This window comes from Lissotriton helveticus, chromosome 9 (genome assembly GCF_964261635.1).
Source record: "Lissotriton helveticus chromosome 9, aLisHel1.1, whole genome shotgun sequence".
Taxonomy (NCBI): Eukaryota; Metazoa; Chordata; class Amphibia; order Caudata; family Salamandridae; genus Lissotriton; species Lissotriton helveticus.
The window spans coordinates 1,239,602,873-1,239,624,378 of NC_136070.1; the positions used below are offsets into that span (position 1 = coordinate 1,239,602,873).

Below are 21,506 nucleotides of genomic sequence, written 5' to 3' on the forward strand. Positions count from 1 at the left end.
CAATGCCCCCGCAATCACTGCTAGCTCCCCACTTCCATCAGGAGCTGGCATTGCTTCTGAGAGCATGGAGCATGGAGCTGCAAAATGCTGCTCCCTGCATGCAGGAGCAATTCTATCACCTGTTTTCCTGCTCTCCCTTTAAATGGGAGGGGCCACACAGCTCCCCATCCCTGGACCGATTTCGGCCTCGAGGACCCCATCCCCAGGGGTAGGGCAATTAGCAAATGGGGAGTGGGACATGCAGGCATTCTCCTTTGACTGATTTCCGCCTTAGGGACCGCATCCCGCCCGCCCTGCACATTTTTAATTGGGGGGGGCACGTAGCACCCCTATCCCTGGGTCCTGGCCAATGATGAAAGGGGGAGGGGGCATGTAGCCCCTCTCCCTAGGCCAATTTCCACCATAGGAATCTCATCTCCTAGGGCCCAGCCAACAAAGGGTGGTTGTGCTGGTGCCCACTCTGGGAACCCACCACATTCTTTTTGGGGGCCGCGGGGGAAGCCCCAAGGCCCCGTGGCCCCTGCTGACTATATATATATATGCATATCATTAAAATCCAAATCCACAAAGGGAATCACGTACTCTCAGGACGCAAAAGAGTTATAGGGTACAGGATTTATTCAGCTTCTTCGTAACGCGTTTTGGTTGTCTAGCAGCCTTGCTCACACACACACACACATATATATATATATATATCCAAAAGAAATCCTCAAACCTCCACACCGCACGGCGTGGTGAAAGAAGGAGACAGACCCCACGGCTTCAGGCAAGATGTTGTATTTATTGGTAACCTTTCTGGCGACGCATATATATATATATATATATATATATATATCACGAAGATTGTCACTCCAAGGCAAGGGAAATGCCAAAGTATCCAGTAACAAAGAGTCGACCCAAAAGTGCTGGTGCAAGGTGATTTAATTTAGTGAAGCCAGCGCTGCCGCCATGACGCGTTTCGCCTCCAAGGAGGCTTGATCACATGACAAGCTGCATAACAGTGAGCAGGGCATTTAAAGTGACAGTGCATTCCGGTGTGTCATAAAAATGGAAGAAATACTATATAATGTAACGCTGCATTAGTACAATTAATCGGGAGTGCCCATAGAGCACTTAATTTTTACCCGATAAAGTTGCACAGATAAATAAAATCATATATACAGATTTCATAAATATAGGAGCATATTTACAGGGCACAAAATGGTAAGAAACGGCACAATAATATATATACATGATAATTAATTCTATCTATGTACATTAAGAGCACCAGCTCGTTATTGTGTGTTAAGCCCAAATTTTCTGAAAGTAAAATGCTCATATGTTAGTCAGCAGCATTAATCCAAAACATTATGACACAAAAATCATGCACAATCTGAATAGAGCCCAAGTGGGCGAGTCACAATATCTGCCAGAGACAGAAAAAGTGCTTAAAGTGATAGTGCAAATTTGGCATTAAAGTGCGAATAGTTTAGCAAAAAATTCCAGATGTTAAAACAAGTACTAATAATTATGAAACGAATAACAAAATAGTATTTGTTAAAAAGTAATTCATCAATATGTACACAAATCGGAAACAACATGTGGGGAACATCAGTTATCTAACATATCCGGACAGGTCTTAGAGGCATACTGATTAATCCTACAGACAGGTATAGAGATCTTCCCTGTCGTTAAGTCCATTAGGATTTTTGGTGTTAAGCTCCAAAATGTACCTCGTCTCAAGGAGACGGAGTATGTGTGTATATATATATATATATATATATATATATATATATATATATATATATATATATATATATATATATATATATATATATATATATATATTGTAGCTCCAAAGACGCCCATCAGGCAGGGATGCACGCAGACAAGTAACTGCACAGAGCCATTTATTAGGTACAGGCAGGAAATGGCATTCCAAATGAAAATTACAGCTCCTCGTGTCGAATTGGCCTGACGCGTTTCAGAGCGATAGCTCTTTCCTCAGAGGCTCGACAGTCCGGTGTGTGCTGGTTCTGACACGCCCCCAATTATATACAGACCCTCTGATGGGTTACTCCAATGAGTGTTCGCAAAGTTTGTTGGGACATGTAGTGTCAGAAACAATTATATCCTTCAAATGGATGTTGCACAATACACGCTGATGTCTCTTATTTAAAAGCCCTCGGATGGGCCTCAGAATGCCAGTCCGTCCTTAAATCCTTGTTGCTTGTCCCACAGATGAGGCTCGGCCGGAATCCGAACCCCGTGGCCCCCAGAGTTACCAGGGTAGTGCAATCCCTCGCGGCTGGACCACCGCGTGAAAATTGTAGCTCCAAAGACGCCCATCAGGCAGGGATGCACGCAGACAAGTAACTGCACAGAGCCATTTATTAGGTACAGGCAGGAAATGGCATTCCAAATGAAAATTACAGCTCTTCGTGTCGAATTGGCCTGACGCGTTTCAGAGCGATAGCTCTTTCCTCAGAGGCTCGACAGTCCGGTGTGTGCTGGTTCTGACACGCCCCCAATTATATACAGACCCTCTGATGGGTTACTCCAATGAGTGTTCGCAAAGTTTGTTGGGACATGTAGTGTCAGAAACAATTATATCCTTCAAATGGATGTTGCACAATACACGCTGATGTCTCTTATTTAAAAGCCCTCGGATGGGCCTCAGAATGCCAGTCCGTCCTTAAATCCTTGTTGCTTGTCCCACAGATGAGGCTCGGCCGGAATCCGAACCCCGTGGCCCCCAGAGTTACCAGGGTAGTGCAATCCCTCGCGGCTGGACCACCGCGTGAAAATTGTAGCTCCAAAGACGCCCATCAGGCAGGGATGCACGCAGACAAGTAACTGCACAGAGCCATTTATTAGGTACAGGCAGGAAATGGCATTCCAAATGAAAATTACAGCTCCTCGTGTCGAATTGGCCTGACGCGTTTCATAGCGATAGCTCTGTCCTCAGAGGCTCGACAGTCCGGTGTGTGCTGGTTCTGACACGCCCCCAATTATATACAGACCCTCTGATGGGTTACTCCAATGAGTGTTCGCAAAGTTTGTTGGGACATGTAGTGTCAGAAACAATTATATCCTTCAAATGGATGTTGCACAATACACGCTGATGTCTCTTATTTAAAAGCCCTCGGATGGGCCTCAGAATGCCAGTCCGTCCTTAAATCCTTGTTGCTTGTCCCACAGATGAGGCTCGGCCGGAATCCGAACCCCGTGGCCCCCAGAGTTACCAGGGTAGTGCAATCCCTCGCGGCTGGACCACCGCGTGAAAATTGTAGCTCCAAAGACGCCCATCAGGCAGGGATGCACGCAGACAAGTAACTGCACAGAGCCATTTATTTATATATATATATACATATATATATATTCAATGAAAAAACCATAGGTTTGAGACCATATATAGTTAGGTGAATATTTTAATCATCCAAAACCAATGAAATTCCCATATATAGTTAGTTGCACTAACTATATATTTCGCGCACCCGCAATCCACTGCTGATGATGTCACATATTACATCATTCATGACATGGTCAGTGACATCACTGATGACATCACTGATGACATCTCAAATGACATCACTGATGACATCACTGATGACATCTCAAATGACATCACTGATGACATCACTGATCACATCTCATTTGACATCATTGATGACATCATTCATGTGCTAATACGATGAACCTCTTCAGACTCTAATATAACCTTAGATACACTCAGTGTATACAGACACTCACACACTGTCACTCATCCATGGAGTTACTCACACACCTAGTCAGTCATGCAAAGAATCAATCTCACCTCCATTTCCTCAACTATACAGTTATACACACCTTACTTATTCAAACAAATACTAACACATATTTACTCTCTTATACAATCCCTGATACAAGTTCACAGTGATCCATACAGCCACTCACACATTCACTGGCTCTCATGCACAGTTATTTATATATGCCAACTCTCACATGTACTGTGTTTTACATATGTACTTACTATGACATGTAGCATTGAGATATCCATTCACTCATTAATACACTCATGCACACAGTCAACCGCCCATGTAGCTGTTTCCACATGCACTCTTGAACTCATACACCTAGTGAATCAACTGCTCACACATCTATGCACAGAGTCACACACCTCCCAGCCACCCCCACACACACTCAATCTCCCATACAAATACTTGGGCAACCAATCAATAACACATATAGCCTCTCGTATAGCTAATGATCAACACATGCAGCAGTTTACACCACAACAGACATACTGATGCACACATTCAGACAGTTTAGTCACTAACCCATGCATTTAGTACGACACATTTATTCACTCACTCATAGTCAGTCACGCACCTACTAAATCCTTCATCCAGACACTTATACATCCACTCATTCTTCAATATGTAAAACATATTTAAACTTTACAGAAACACACAGTCACTGGATGATGTCATCAGTGATGTCATTTGAGATGTCATCAGTGATGTCATCAGTGATGTCACTGACCATGTCATGAATGATGTAATATGTGACATCATCAGCAGTGGATTGCGGGTGTGCGAAATATATAGTTAGTGCAACTAACTATATATGGGAATTTCATTGGTTTTGTATGATTAAAATATTCACCTAACTATATATGGTCTCAAACCTATGTTTTTTTCTGTGAATATATATATATATATAAAATTTCTATGGCAAAATGAAACCCCTCATTTTGTTCCTTTTCAAAATAAATGTATTAAGTGTTAACACTTTATTCCAATCAAGATGACTTCAGGTGTGCCATACTTTTGTCATAAGTAAGACTGTTAGCACTCTAGTTGTTCTTTAGAACACTCTGGGACATTCTGTCATTGGGCTATAGTTGGGCTACATCTGGCTGATATTTGGGCTACATTTGTTTTTTTTTGTCTCTGGTGGCCCTCTTTGGGCTACATTGAGCTACATTGGGCTACATCGGGCTACATTGGGCTACATTTGGGCTACATTTGGGCTCTTTTGTCTCTGGTGGCCATCTTGGGAGACTGCATATCAGAATTTTTTTAATGAAATATAAGAGGATTTGAGAAGTCACTCAAAATGTGCCCTAATTTTTCTTTCTTCAGCACTAATCATAATTTCTATGGCAAAATGAACCCCCTCATTTTGTTCCTTTGCAAATTAAATGTTTTAAGTGTTAACACTTTATTCCAATCAAGATGACTTCAGGTGTGCCATACTTTTGTCATAAGTAAGACTGTTAGCGCTCTAGTTGTTCTTTAGAACACTCTGGGACATTCTGTCATTGGGCTATAGTTGGGCTACATCTGGCTGATATTTGGGCTACATTTGTTTTTTTTTGTCTCTGGTGGCCATCTTTGGGCTACATTGGGCTACATTTGGGCTCTAACATATATATAGCCCAATGTAGCCCAATATATATTTTTTCAAAGTTAATTTTCGTAAAAACCACTGTAGCACATATCTTGAAACATAGCAAAGGCACATCGGGCTACCAGTCCCTACAATTTTGCCAAGTTTGGTGAAAATCCATTCAGCCGTTCGGGCTAAAAGTGAGGCCAACCGCCCTATGGAAATTAACATGGGGAAAACACGTTTTGGGACCCCCCTTTTTTCTCGGCCCCCGCTTGACGAATCCCCCCCAGACTTTCAGGGAAGGACCGGAGAGTAAATGTGCCATTTTCAGGAAAATTTCAGCCAATTCCGTCCATCAACGCCAAAGTTATTCAACATAGAATTTTGAAAAATCCCATAGGAAAAAATCCTAACTATATATACCTACTGGCGACCGCCAGTAGGTAATATATATATATAGATATATATATGCGAAAATCATTCCTCCAACTGACGGGAGCCACCATCTCTACAGGGCGGCTTCGCAAAGCGGGTATGGAGCAACCCGCATTTTGGCACACCAAACCACAAACAAACAAACTGCGAAGCCCAACTGCTTGTCTCGCTGGCTTTATTTGCGTCTCAGAAGTGGCAGGACATCAAAACCTTACGCGTTTCAGCCGGTATTTGTGGCCTTGTTCACAGGTGAGGTGAATCACAATCGATTAGCTCACATATTATTGGACACCCTCATCACGTGACCAGGTAACAATACTACCAGTCCCATAGTGCACCTTGATCGTTACTTCATACTGCTGTGTTTCTAAACTGTAAAGTAGCGTCTTAATCCCACAGTTAGAGTAAGATTCTTCACTCAGTTCTTTGTGTACTGTGATGCTGTTATGCTGCATAGTGTCCTTAATCACAGCACAACTTTGCTAGTGCACTCGATAATACAAGGAAAAGTCTTGTCATGAAAGTGCCCCAGTTACCTTCAATAAAGAAGTCCATAGGATGTGCGGCCCAAAATGTCACCAAATCTATGCAGCCAGGTCCAGTGAGCACACAGTTTGCAAGAGGAGAGAAAATATCCCCCCTCCAATACTCCCTTCCGCGCCGTGCAGATATCTTTGGGAAATCCTCTCTGACTGCACCAGCGCGGGAGACATGCTCCCCAATTCAATCCGAAATGCATTCCTCCAACTGACGGGAGCCATCATCTCTGCCGCTGGCCGCGCGACGCGAAGGGGAGCTAAGCGAGACAGCATCTTAGTCCCACATTCCGCGCGAACAAACGGTGCTGCCAGCTCGTGACCGCCCCCATTCATGCGCGTCCAATGGGCGCGGGCCATCAGGGTGAGGGGCGGCCCTTAAGGGGTTTAAGTTCAGCGCGGCAGCGAGGCTCGGTCTTTCCTGCCGTCGCGTTCCTGGCTGCTCTGCGGGTGTGCGGCCCAAAATGTCACCAAATCTATGCAGCCAGGTCCAGTGAGCACACAGTTTGCAAGAGGAGAGAAAATATCCCCCCTCCAATACTCCCTTCCGCGCCGTGCAGATATCTTTGGGAAATCCTCTCTGACTGCACCAGCGCGGGAGACATGCTCCCCAATTCAATCCGAAATGCATTCCTCCAACTGACGGGAGCCATCATCTCTACAGGGCGGCTTCGCAAAGCGGGTATGGAGCAACCCGCATTTTGGCACACCAAAGCACAAACAAACAAACTGCGAAGCCCAACTGCGTGTCTCACTGGCTTTATTTGCTTCTCAGAAGTGGCAGGACAGCAAAACCTTACGCATTTCAGCCGGTATTCGTGGCTGTGGGCCTGATTCACAGAACTAACCTAAGACAAAATCCTAAACTTACTACTTTTGGTATTCACAGAAGTTAGGATTTTGTCTTAAGTTTGTCTTAAGACAAACTTAAGACAGACTTAAGACAGACTTAAGTTAGGATTTTGTCTTAAGTCTGTCTTAAGACAAACTTAAAACAAAATCCTAACTTCTGTGAATACCAAAAGTAGTAAGTTTAGGATTTTGTCTTAAGTTAGTTCTGTGAATCGGGCCCCTTGTTCACAGGTGAGGTGCATCACAATCGATTAGCTCACATATTGTTGGACACCCTCATCACGTGACCAGGTAACAATACTACCAGTCCCATAGTACACCTTGATCGTTACTTTATACTGCGGTGTTTCTAAACTGTAAAGTAGCGTCTTAATCCCACAGATAGAGTAAGATCCTTCACTCAGTTCTTTGTGTACTGAGACATATTACCCAGTGGTGGTCGCCACTAGGTAGTTATAGTAAGGTCAGCTTTTCCCGAGGAAAAGCATTTTTACGATGCTAATAACTTTGGCCCTGATTGACAAATCTCGAATCTCCACAAAAGTTTCCAAAAAGGTGCTACTTTGACTAGATTTTGCGTGAAATGTTCCTGGGTAATCAGTCACGTGAAAGGGGGTCCCAAAAAGTGATCTGGACATTTGGGTTCGCAAGAGGCTCAAGAGAATGTCGCAGGATCACCAGTTCAAACACTGAGCTTTCTGACTTATCCCTTGGACCAATTCGCTCTAGCCGGAGTTAGACTCTTGTGGGAACTAGAGCTCTGATTGGCTGCCATTAACATCAGACACAAGTCCCTGTCCTGCACTTGTGAAAATAAAAGATATAAGGGGACAGGGTAGGAATCAGGGACCCCCTAGGCCTCATGGGTGAATCAAGAGGGACCTGGCCTGGGGCCAAAAACAAATTGGTAAAAATTAATGAGATCCTGAGGGGACTGCTGCGGGATATAAAAAAAAAAGAGGTGGCTGGGCCGCATTAATTAATTATAGGCCCCTGGACCTCTTCCGGGGGGGGTTCTTTATTAAATAGGGGAGGGGTCATGTGCCCCCCCCGACCTATTATAGACCCCAGATAACCTAGCCCTGGGGCCAAAATGCACAAAAAACTGGAGGTGGTGCTGAGCAACCACTGTCATCGAGCCTTTAAAAGGCCCTTGGGGCCCTATGCCCCAGGGCCGCTATTTACAACTTAAGAGGAGGGGGGACATGCAGCCCTTCTCCCTGAGCCTTCTATAGCCCCGGTAACCCATCCCACGGTGTCAGTTCCCAAGCTATCTCACGGGGAGCCCACCCGAGACATATCGTTTTCTCTGGCTGCACCAGAGTTCGCTGAGAAACCTGTGGTTGCTCCCACTTGGCAGGAGCATTTTTTAACCTGTCACCAAGCAGCAGCAAAGATGAAGTCTGCTTCCAGGGGGGGGCGCTTTACAAATGCTCCTGTCAGCTGGGAGCAGACTTTTGATCTGTATCCCTGCCTGTACTGAAGTGGGCAGGGAAACAGATCTAAATATTGCTCCTCCAGCATTAGTAGTTGCACCCTGCGTAAGGGATCAATGCCAGCTCCCACTGCATGCAGAGAGCCAGCCAGGGCCGTGGATGCCCTGGGGTTTCCCCTACAGCCCCCAACCAGTGTATGGTGGGTGTCCTGGTTGGGCACCAGGACACCTACCTTTAATAATGTGGGCCCCAGGGGATGGGTTAACTGGGGCAGAAAAAGGGTCAGGTAGAAGGGCGCAGTCCCATCTCCCGAGCCTCCAGATGGCCCGAGGACCCCATTCCCTGGGGCCGATATCTTTAATAAAAGAGTGGGGGCAGAATTAGTAGCTGCTCCTTGTGGACGGGATCAATGCCGACTCCCGCTGCCCCCTGAGGACTCAAGGAGTGGATCGACCAGCCCCACTCTCCTTTTTTGTATGTTTTGGACTCAAGGGTGTCCTTTCCTAGGCCTATAATGGCCCAGTGGCCCCTGTCCTCTTCAAAAAAAAGAGGCCCTGGGAGATGGGGTACTAAGAACTAATAAGGCTCTGAGAGGGGTACACTTTGCCCCACTCCCTTTGAAAATACATAGGGCCCTGGGGGATGGAGTCCCCAAGGCCTAATGAGGCTGTGGAAGGGGGTCATGCGGCCCTGCCTCCCCTTTAACCCCTACCACGCTCATGACGAGCTGAGCTCGTCATGAGCCACGGTTCTCGTGTGCTCATGATGAGCTGAGCTTGTCATGACTGTTAGAATGCTCAGAATCGGGGATAATTCCACTGCTGTGCTGGGCGTTTTAAGGAACGGGTGTGCTGATGACGAGCTGAGCTCGTCATGAGCACCGGGGCGATGTGCGCGCCCCCTCCCCCCAGCACAGCGGGGGAATCGGCCCCGCAGCCAAGGGGTTAAAATAAATTTTGTTTCGGGGAATGGGGTGTCCAGGGCTTTTGAAAGGCTCTGGGAGGGGGGCTGCGCGGCCCACCTCTCCTTAAAAAACGTCCCTGGTGGATAGGGCTCCCATGGGCCTTTAAAAGGTTTGGAGAGGAGGCTGTGCAGGTGATCCCCACCCCTTTAAAAAATTGGCCCTAGAGGATGGGGATGGGGTACCCAAGGCCTAATGAGGCTCGGGGAGCAAGACCACATGCCCCTCCCTTTAAGGTTCATTGAGGGGGGAATGGGCCCCCTCCCCTTTAAAAAGAAGGGACTTGGGAGGTGGGATCCTCAGGGTCTGATAAGGCTTTTCTTTACTTTACATAACTCGAAATTTTATTGCGAGCCGCAGGCCCAGGATGTTATCCAGGTGTTGCATTCCCAGTTTTTTTCCAACTCATTTCTATGTAAGGCGAGGTCTAAAGCACAATTATTATTTTTGTAATTAAAAAATATCGCGGTCTCACATCATCCTCCTTGTACAGTTAATGAGACTGGTTAGCAATTTTCTCTCCTGAAAGTGGTTTTCTGGTATTTGAGGAGGAGGCTGCAGAGGAGGAAGCTGGCTCTTATAATTATTGCTTTCTCTAAATTTGTGTTTTTACCACGTTCTTCATCCCCGATGCATTGCAATTATTTTTCAATTAAAGGAAGATTGTACTGAAATGTGTTTTTTTTGTAAGGTACGTGTAATCGAGTTACCCTTCTTCCTGTGATCTTTTCTGCTCATGAATAAAAAGCAGTTTTCCTTCAAATGAAGGGAAACACGTCATATCGCTTCAAATACTAAATTCTGCATGTTTGTGATGTTCTGTAATGTGGTAAAAACACACTGAACCAGGGGAGAAAAGAACCTGTTAGCACCAGCCAGAAGCAGGTGCTAAACCTGTGCAAATTAATGTAATTGTGAATGTGTACGTATGCCACCCAGACCAAGGCCCATATTTAGGTACCTGTCAAACAGCGTAGTGAAGCGCCCAAAGTTGCTGCGCTTTTTTGCGACAGGGAGAGGCGAGGAAATTGCTATATCTACAGATATATATGCGGACTTGCTGGATGCTATTCTGGATGAAATAAACCACTGAGTTCTGCACACAATTTGGGTCTGTCTTTTCCGTTTTTCCAGTTCGATTGAGGTGACTGAGGCGCGGCTGCGTCGAACGGAGTTCAAGTAAATATATATATATATATATATATATATTTATATATATATATATATAGAGAGATACTCTCCTCCCCTCTCCCCAGCGCCACCGCACAATCAGGCTGCTGAGCGTCATGCGCACAAATTTGCACGATACTTGACGCAAAACCTTGTAAATCTGGTCATCAAATACAGCGCAGTGACCAATAATGCTGTACTGCATTGTGTCACAGAGAGAGAGCAGGAGAGCGCCGTGTCTACAGAGAGATGGCACTCCTTCACCCCCCTAGCGCCTGTGCAGAATTTTGCTGCCGAGAGCCACCCACACACCTTTGTGCAATAATGCTAGGGTGTGTGCATGAGTCTAGCATAGGGTGGGTACTGGTTGGGTTCCATTTCAGTACAAAATACTATGCCTTAACAACTTTTAGAACTCTTCCTGCTTTGCATGTCTGCTGTACAGTGCCGCACACAATCAAAGTCAGAAAGATGGAATGAAAACATTTCTCCTTAGGGGTGGGCGGACATTCCGCAAAGAAGGCGCAAAAACGGGGCAAAGTTCCGCACATTCGTGGGCGGAACGGAAGTTGGCCGCCCGCCTGCCTCCCGGCCATCTCCCGCTTCCCGCCCGCCTCCCGCCCGCCTTATTAAATTATATTTAAAGTACACACACAAGTACACAAGTACACATCCAAATTCTAAATATTCCCGCCTTATTAAATTATATTTAAAGGCTAGAATACAACTTAAATAAAACTTACCTTATTGCGCCGCAAACGTCCCCATCGCAGCTTCATCTTGCAAACTGCACATGCTCGGGAGCCTGCGCATGTGCAGTTTGAAAGATGAAGCAGCGATGGGGAAGTTTGCGGCGCAATAAGATAAGTTTTATTTAAGTTGTATTTTAGCCTTTAAATATAATTTAATAAGGCGGGAATATTTAGAATTTGGATGTGTACTTGTGTACTGTGAGTGACCTGGTCATAAAGGGTACGAAAGAGCTTAAACTGTATCATAAATGTAAAGCTTTTCCGAACAGGGGCCCCCAAAATACGTTTGGCACAGGGCCTCCAAAATATTTAGGATGTTCCTGATGACACAAATGTATTCTTTTTGAGTTATATTGGAAAGAGGTTACAAGCTGAGCTGTGAAGTGTGAACCTTTTAACCCATTGCTTGCGTCGGATGGCCCCTGGCCGTCCGACATCATGGTGGGCATGTGTGACGGACGACCGGGGGTGGTCCGATTTGCGCACACGTGGAATTCCAGCCTTGCCCAAGGGGTTAAAGGGGCGCAACATAGTCCCCCTGGGCCGCAGGGGCTGCAGGGGCCTGGTTAGCCCCAAACAATTCTCCAATGCTCCAACCAGGATCCAATTCTGTGGCTACCTGCTGACAAACACAGACCTCTGCAGTGCATTAACTAATAGAGGTTTCATAAAGCATAATAGTGTATTTCCCACTGATTAACTTAACTTGCTTTTATTCTACATTTAAGCTATGTATTATTTTTTATGTACATACCTGAAGGTTGAAGACTGAAAAAAGTTACAAAATATTTTGTGGTTTTTTGCCAGGTCTTGGACCCCGCCCCTGCTTACTTGCCCCGCCCCCCTTTGTGCACAGCATCACAGTTCCCTTACTGTTTTTAATTTAATTTGACTGCTGATGCATGCAGACATGGTACAGTCAGGCACTCGCCCGCTCGACCACTCAAGCACAGCATTCGATAAGGTTGATACCTTTATATTTTACGAACTAAGTAATTTTGTCTGCAGATGATATGCATCTATTTTAAGAAAAATATATTCAGGATTGTGGAGAAGGATGCATTATGCCCCTTTGACTTTCACCGGCTTCCCCTTAGGTCACAGCCTCCCTACTCGCTATAGTAAGGCGCACTCTTTCTTGAGGTCTTCGTGCCTGTTGCAATTAATCGGGGGCGGGGGTGGTTGGGTAAGTGACAGCGGCAGTAACCGCGACCTTGGGCTGTCAAAACCGCCCTCTAGTACTTCCAGCCCACCGGGGAAATGCCCTGTAGAACTAAAGGCCAGTCCAGAACTGCTTCAGGGACAAATTTGCCAATGGCTATACTGAGGCTGGGTGTGCTTAGGAGATCCTTGGCACCTAGACATTAATAACCTGAGCCTGGCATGCTGCCCATCAGAGTATTAAAACAAACAAGATGATGGACGGAATGTTGCACAATGGCAAAACATTCACCCCCAGTCACAGATCTGTGTTTAATCCATCGGTATTTTGCTCACCAAGCCACCCTAGTTCAGACATGGTCATATGCAAATCAGTCTTGACCCTTTGTCTCAGGGGAACAGTCCAGCCCGAACTGCCAAGCCATGCCTTCCCTGGACCGGAATCAAGCATCCTAGGACCAGTTTCTGGCTATCAGCCGTCTTCAGCCAGGATAGCTTGACTCCAGTGGTGCAGTGAGCAAGGGACCCACGTCTGGGCATACCCTTCCCAAATAGGGTGAACAGCAAAATAAACAAGATGATGGATGGAATGTTGCACAATGGCAAAACAATCACCCCCAGTCACAGATCTGGGTTTAATCCATCGTTATTTTGCTCAGCAAGCGACCCCAGTTCAGACATGGCCATATACAAATCAGTCTTGACCCTGTGCCTCATGGGGACAGTCCAGCCCGAACTGCCAAGCCATGTCTTCCCTGGACCGGAATCAAGCATCCTAGGACCGGTTTCTGGCTATCAGCCGTCTTCAGCCAGAATAACTTGATTCCAGTGGCGCAGTGAGCACAGGACCCACGTCTGGGCATACCCTTACCACATAGGGTGAACAGCAAAACAAACAAGATGATGGACGGAATGTTGCACAATGGCAAAAACATTCACCCCCAGTCACAGATCTGGGTTTAATCCATCGTTATTTTGCTCACCAAGCCACCCCAGTTCAGACATGGCCATATGCAAAGCAGTCTTGACCCTGTGCCTCATGGGAACAGTCCAGCCCGAACTGCCAAGCCATGTCTTCCCTGGACCGGAATCCAGCATCCTAGGACCGGTTTCTGTCTATCAGCCTTGACTCCAGTGGCGCAGTGAGCACGGGAGCCACGTCTAGGCATACCCTTCCCACATACGGTGAACAGCAAAACAAACAAGATGATGGACAGAATGTTGCACAATGGCAAAACATTCACCCCCAGTCACAGATCTGGGTTTAATCCATCGTTATTTTGCTCACCAAGCCACCCCAGTTCAGACATGGCCATATGCAAATCAGTCTTGACCCTGTGTCTCATGGGAACAGGGGAACAGTCCAGCCCATGTCTTCCCTGGACCGGAATCAAGCATCCTAGGACCGGTTTCTGGCTATCAGCCATCTTCAGCCAAAATAGCTTGACTCCAGTGGCGCAGTGAGCACAGGACCCATGTCTGGGCATACCCTTCCCACATAGGGTGAAAAGCAAAACAAACAAGATGATGGATGGAATTTTGCACAGTGGCAACACATTCACCCCCAGTCACAGATCTGGGTTTAATCCATTGTTATTTTGCTCACCAAGCCACCTCAGTTCAGACATGGCCATATGCAAATCAGTCTTGACCCTGTGCCTCATGGGAACAGTCCTGCCCGAACTGCCAAGCCATGTCTTCCCTGGCCCATCAGAGTATTGGCACCCTCCCCGGCTGAAGAGAAGTGCCTGTACTGATGGATGGAACATTTTGAAGTGCCGGTACTCAGTGCCAGCGAGTACTGGCTCATATAAAATACAGACTGCATGGGGGAAGCACTTATGCTAAAGTTTTACAAAGCTACACGCACCCGCAACCCAAATCACAACTTTGAGCTCCTTCCGAGGGACATAATAATGTGAAGTAGATCGCCACACCTGGTTGCACTATTATGTGCCACTCAGTGTCAAGCCAATGCCCTTTCATAACCTTAGTAAATTTTGGCCTTAATTGGTGCAAAAAACTATTTAAACATATCCCCTGAATGTGTTAGGCCTGCTTTTGGCAATGCACTCAGACTCAGGCCTTAAATAAGTGCCACATCAATGCTTCAAACAGGAGTGTGGCTACCATTGGCGCAGCAAGTGCAGTGGCACCAGGACCCAGAGCACTGAGGTGCCCATTGCACCCTGATAATGGCCATATTTACTACCCCAACAGCAGCCAAATGGGCCATTTTCCTTGCCTGCGCCAGAATCCATGGCATCCTTGCTACGTTATTGGTCTCAACCAGGACAGAAATGTTACAATTGTTTTGGGTGTATAGTATTGATAGAGGCTTATGTGGCCATGGTTGATGTTTCGATGTATTTGTCTTGCAGGTACCACCAGCGAGGGCACTATGTCTGGGAAAAGCTGACCTCGGCTGAATTTCGAGAGCTGTATACCCTGGGCTCTGTCCATAATGACCTTTATCTAATAGGAGGACAAATGAAGATGAAAAACCGCTACGTCATTACAAACTGCGTGGAAAAGTATTCGGTGGAACAAGACAAGTGGAGGGGCGTCGCCCCGCTGCCCATCGCGCTGGCCTGCCATGCTGTGGTGGCCCTCAATAACAAGCTCTATGTGATGGGCGGTTGGACCCCACAGGTGAGAACTGCTCAGGCAGGTGGAAGCTTCCATTGTCTTAGAGGGGACATCTGGTGAATGATGTCACAATAGATCTCAAAACCATCAGGTGACATCATCAAACAAATGAACATTCTAGAATGCCCATTGCTGTTGATTGTTAATGATGCAGGATTGGGTAACACAAGGTATGTTTTTTTCTACAATGGATGGCCCCTTTAACCCTTTGCGTGCTGCCGTCGGCCATTGGCAATTGCGAGCACACCCTCCCCAGTGCTGCGCACGACCAACGGCCGATGCAGCCCCGCCCACCCTTTAGAACACCCGCACCGTGGCGGAAAAACCGCTGCGGTTAAGGCGTTAAACTCAAACATTTCATTGATACGGTTGTGCAGTTTATGGCTTGTGTTTGTTGTGGATTGCTTTGGGCTTCTGGTGAGTTGCATCTCGTTAAATTAACCTACCAACTTCAACTATCCCTCGTTTGAAAGTACAGTCCCCTCTCTATGAATTGGCAAAGCCGAAAGATTGGTCTTTAATGTGCTAACACATGCAAACACAAACATGTACGTGTGTTTTTTACTTGTATTTGCACATTAAAGCCAAACCCATTGGCTTTGCCAGTGCTTGTTTAGATGTGAGCATCATTTCATCTCATTTCCTTCCTGTCTACAGAGATGCTCTTTCAAATTCAGCTCTAAAATGCACTAGTAGTGATAGCCCATTGACTTTCACACATCAGCACACCACAAAAAGGTATGCCCTGCCTAATGTACACAGTCACTCCCCAAAAGAAGCCCCGCTAGTGATGAAAAAGGAAAAAGAAAGTTTCCTTATTTCTTTGATAGACCCTCAAGAACTCTAGTAGCAGCATGCTTCATCATCGGGTCTCATCCTGGTCCATAAAAAAACAGGATGGGCTGGACCATATTTCAAGGACTTTGAATATTTATCCATGCAGCATTTGTAATTCCCCAATGGTAATCCTTCGAATTGTTCTCTCTTCCCTTCCCAGAAGTTGGACCCGGTTGGATTCTTCCATAAGTTTCATTGGTTTGTAAAGCCTTTTTCACATTATCTTGTGTTCTCTTCATATTGTCTTCATACCTGTGGAATGGGCATACGTTTGACATGACTTGATTTGGCTTCACCAGTCACCAGGAGTGGAGACTGAGTGTGTTCTGTGGATGTCTACTTTGACGTCACTTCTGCTCCTCTTACGCTGCCTGCAGGCATTGCTGCTTCCCTGCCTGTTTTCGGATCGTTGACAGAATATCAGAAACAAAAATATTGTGTGGACAGAATATTGTGTCAAAAATATCGAGGACCAAAACATCGAGAAGGTAAGTCCAGATAAGTATAGATTTACTATTCTAAACTCCAATCAATGTACCTGGAATATATATATATATATATATTCACTGAAAAAACCATAGGTTATAGACCATATATAGTTAGGAATTAGCATTTAAAAAACCTTTTTTTACTCACACAAAACCATTGAAATTCCATATATAGTTAGTTAGTTGCACTAACTATATATCGCGCACCCGCAATCCACTGCTGATCATGTCACACATTACATCATTCATGACATGGTCAGTGACATCACTGATGACATCACTGATGACATCTCAAATGACAGTGGAAGTATACGTGTCTGGACGAAGGATTTAGTAGGTGCATGACTGAATGTATGAGTGAGTGATTAAATGTGTCTCACTGAGTGCATGGGTTAGTGACTAAACTGTCTTAATTTGTGCATCATTATGTCTGTTGTTCTGTAAACTGCTGCATGTGTTGATCAGTAGCTATATGATTAACTATATGGGTTATTGATTGATTGTCCAAGTATTTGTATGGGAGACTGAGTGTGTGTGTGGCTGGCTGGGAGGTGTGTGACTCTGTGCAGATCAATGTATACTTGTATCAATGATTGTATAAGAGAGTAAGTATGTGTTAGTATATGTTTGAAAATGTAAGGTGCTCTATGTTTAACTGTATAGACAAGAAAATGGAAGTGTGATTGATTCTTTACAGGACTGACTAGGTGTGTGAGTAACTCCATGGATGAGTGGCAGAGTGTGAGTGTCTGTATAGGTGTATGAGTGCATATGATAGTGTTGTAAAGATGAGTGATGGTATGTATGAATGATTGTATGGGTGAATGAGTGAATGTGTGTGTAGACGTAGGAATCAGTGAGTGCGTATGTAGTAACTAGTATTGGTGTGTCAATGGTTTCAAAAATTATACTCTGTATTTAACACTGGGTGTAACAGAGGTTATATTAAAATGTGAGGAGATGCATTGTATTGTCACATGAATGATATCATCAATAATGCGGTCATTGATGTCAAATGAGATGTCATCAGTGATGTCATCAGTGATGTCATTTGAGATGTCATCAGTGATGTCATCAGTGATGTCACTGACCATGTCATGAATGATGTAATATGTGACATGATCAGCAGTGGATTGCGGGTGCGCGATATATAGTTAGTGCAACTAACTAACTATATATGGAATTTCAATGGTTTTGTGTGAGTAAAAAAAGGTTTTTTAAATGCTAATTCCTAACTATATATGGTCTATAACCTATGGTTTTTTCAGTGAATTTTCAAGGTTTTGTAAATGCTAATTCCTAACTATATATGGTCTATAACCTATGGTTTTTTCAGTGAATTTCATTGGTTTTTTAAAAGCTAATATCTATATCTGTAAAATATATTCTTTATTACGTGACGTATCACGTAGCCACGTGAGACGCCTCATGACACGTCGCATAACCGTGACGTATCGGCTCTGCAGCGCAAACAAAACCCGTAACGTAAGCGCGCCGGAGCACGCTTACAGATATATATATCTTTTTTAACCTTAATTAGCCAAAATCCACACGTGCACATATCTTGAGGCCTTGCAAAGGCACATCAAACAAACAGTCCCTACAATTTTTCAAAGTTTTCTTGATAATCTATTCCATTATTTTTTTTTTTTACTGTTTCTCTTGTTACGCTTACCGGGACGCTACCCGGTACGCGAACCGGACGCTCCAAAAACACAAGATGGCGGACTCCCGTTACGCTGCCGGTTAGCTGCCCGGTTCGCGTACCGGGAAGCGCCTCTACCGCGAAAAATCGCAATTTTTTATTTTTTTTTGCCCCGCGGGGGACTTTAATATCCCCCTCATCAATCCTAGGGGGTCAGGAGGGGTTTACCTTGCCCCCTTTCCTTCATTTCCCCCTTCGTTTTTCACCACATCTTGTCTCTCGAACCTACCGAGAAACAAGATGGCGGCCGCTCCGGACTGTTTACAATGTTGACAGCTACGCTGCCGGTTAGCTGCCCGGTTAGCTGCCCGGTGAGCTGCCCGGTTCGCGTACCGGGACGCGCCTCTACTGCGAAAATTTTTATTTTTTTATTTTTTCCCCCGCGGGGCACTTTAATATCCCCCTCATCAATCCTAGGGGGTCAGGAGGGGTCTACCTTGCCCCCTTTCCTTCATTCTCCCCTTCGTTTTTCACCACATCTTGTCTCTCGATCCTACCGAGAGACAAGATGGCGGCCGCTCCGGACTGTTTAGAATGTTGACAGACACCGGAGAGCCAATCAGCTTCGCTTCGCGAAGTTCCGTTACGCGTCAGGTACGCGAACCGGGGCGCTGCCCGGAGCGCGCTTACAGATATATATCTTTTTTTGAACGTTAATTTCTCAAAATCCACTGGAGCACATATCTTGAGACCTAGCAAAGGCACATCGGGCTAACAGTCCCTACAATTTTGCCAAGTTTCGTGCAAATCCATTCAGCCGTTCGGGCTAAAAGTGAGGCCAACCGCCCTATGGAAATTAACATGGGAAAAACACGTTTTGGACCCCCCTTTTTTCTCAGCCCCCCCTTGACAAACCCCCCCCAAATTTTCAGTGGCTGCTCAGAAACAAAATGTTCCATTTTCCTGAAAATTTCAGCCAATTCCGTCCACAAACGCCAAAGTTATTAGACATAGAATTTTCAAAAATCCCATAGAGAAAAAATCCTAACTATATATACCTACTGGCGACCGCCAGTAGGTAATATATATATATATATATATATATATATATATATATATATATATATATATATATATTGGCGAGGTACATATATGTGGAGTTCGATATAGTAAAACTTTGCTTACCTATAGAAACTTACCATCACAATATTTTTGTCCTCGATTTTCTTGAGATGACATTCTGTTCCACAATATTTTGTTTCCTATAATCTGTCAATATACCCTGTCTTCTCCTCCTTGCCACCAGCGTCTCTCTTAACTCAACAGCTGCTGTCTGCTTCCCTTCCTCCTTGGCATGCCAGGGTACATGCCAGCTCACCAGTGTTGCCTTCATCCTTGGGACTTTGCTAACCAGGTACTGCCTGCCCTCTGGGCAGTGCTTAATATGAGTAGGTGGTTATAGGTGGGGCCCATCAGGGTTTATTTTTTATTTTCAGACTTTGACCCAGAGCAAGAGAGACAAACCAGAAGGGAGAAAAAGAAGGATGCAGGTAAGTATAGGATAGCAGTGACAAAGGGAAAAAGAAGGGATGAAAGAAACCTAGAAGAGAGAAATAAAGGGCAAGGAGGGCATGGTGGTGGATGAAAGAGGCACGAGGTGGAATTGTTGTGAGTCGGGACAATGCGAGTTAAACTAGTGTCAACTGTAAGGCGCTTTTGGCATGAAATTAACTTAGAAAACCCCACTGCCGGCCAAGGTTATAAAACACCTGTGGTACACACAGTGTCTCACACATACACTCTCTCCGCACCACTAGACGGTGCACTGAACCCAGCCTAGTCCGTACGGAACGTTCTTGCACTCATACGCACTCAACAACCTAATACGGTACACTGATACTCAGAAGTTCAATTTGATAACACTCTGCAGACCACGCGGCCCTAACCTCACTACACCCTCCAGTTCACCCTGACTGCCCGATAACCCCGGATGGAAAATCCCCAGGTCTCACTTAGTCTGGGTTCTCGGGAGCAGGTGGAGAAAGTAACAAGTTTAATGAATAAGTAGATGTAAACAACCGTGGTTCTGCCACCACTCAGGAAGTCACCCACTGGTCTCAAAACACAAGGGAGTCATGCAGTCTCTTGAGCCGCTTCCAAACTATATCGGAAGCGTTACCCAAGCCCAGTCAATCTCTCTCTTGCTACTACCTGGCGCCACAATGTATTTGTGTGGGGCTCACTGAAGAGATGCTAGCTTGTCCGCCGAGATAAGGGTCAGGAAGGGAACAACGATGAATGGGGAATAATGCAGGGCAGCCACTAGGATGCAGTAGGCACATCGTCAGGTACACGTCAATCAGGGTCGTACCCAGGCAGTCTGGGCACAAGATCTGGTGTGCATTAGTATGGGTCGCACCAGGCACTTCAGGTCACACACACGAAGAGTTGCAAATACCGTACCTCCCTGGTAGTGAGGCACAATGACCAGTGCACGTTGATATGGGTTGCACCAGGCAATTGCGGTCACACACAACGAAGAGTCACAAATTCCGTACCTCCCTGGACATCAGGCACAATGACTGGTGCACATTGATATGGGTTGCACCTGGCAATTCCGGTTACACACAACAAAGGGTTGCAAATTCTGTACCTCCCTGGAAATGAGGCACTGCATCCAGTGAAAGTTGATTTGGGTTACAACAGACCAGTCTGGTCACACACACAGGCACAAGTTACGCAGAGCCACATGAGGTAGAATTAGGCAGAACTACGGGTACACCCCCACCTCCGAGGGTTGCATCCTGTGAATCGGACACCACCTTCAATGAACATTAAGTCAGTGTGACACACGAGAGAGATGCAGCATGAACGACAAAGGAGGCCATGGGTGATCTAGCAACTGGTGAATCCGCTCGCCACCAACAAGATGCTTGTGAGTGTTGGAGTTTGTGAGGTACAGGAACAACACACATTATATGCAGACAAGATTTCTGGGGCTCTGCACTAGGCAATCCGGTTTCCAGACACAGTTCTTAGTCCAGCACCATACCTTGCTGCCCGTTGGGATTCAGCAGCCGAAGTCGGCACTTGCGAGGGCACCGCAAGATGTCACGGATAGATGGTATAGGTCCCTTGTAGGAGATCTTTGATGTTCTTGAGATCTCAGAGAGAATAGGGGCCCTGCCAAGGGGCCTTGGAGAGCAAACTTCAGGGCACCACAATTCAG

General features: G+C 45.7%; 1 protein-coding gene across 1 annotated transcript in view; it reads left to right on the forward strand.

Moving 5' to 3' along the window:
* KBTBD12 (kelch repeat and BTB domain containing 12) overlaps window positions 1-21,506 on the forward strand; it is a 420,487-nt gene that overhangs the window by 26,542 nt on the left and 372,439 nt on the right. The window contains exon 2 of the mRNA XM_078662432.1: window positions 15,040-15,310. Coding sequence (XP_078518558.1) covers window positions 15,040-15,310 — 271 coding nt within the window. The remainder of the gene's footprint in view (window positions 1-15,039; window positions 15,311-21,506) is intronic.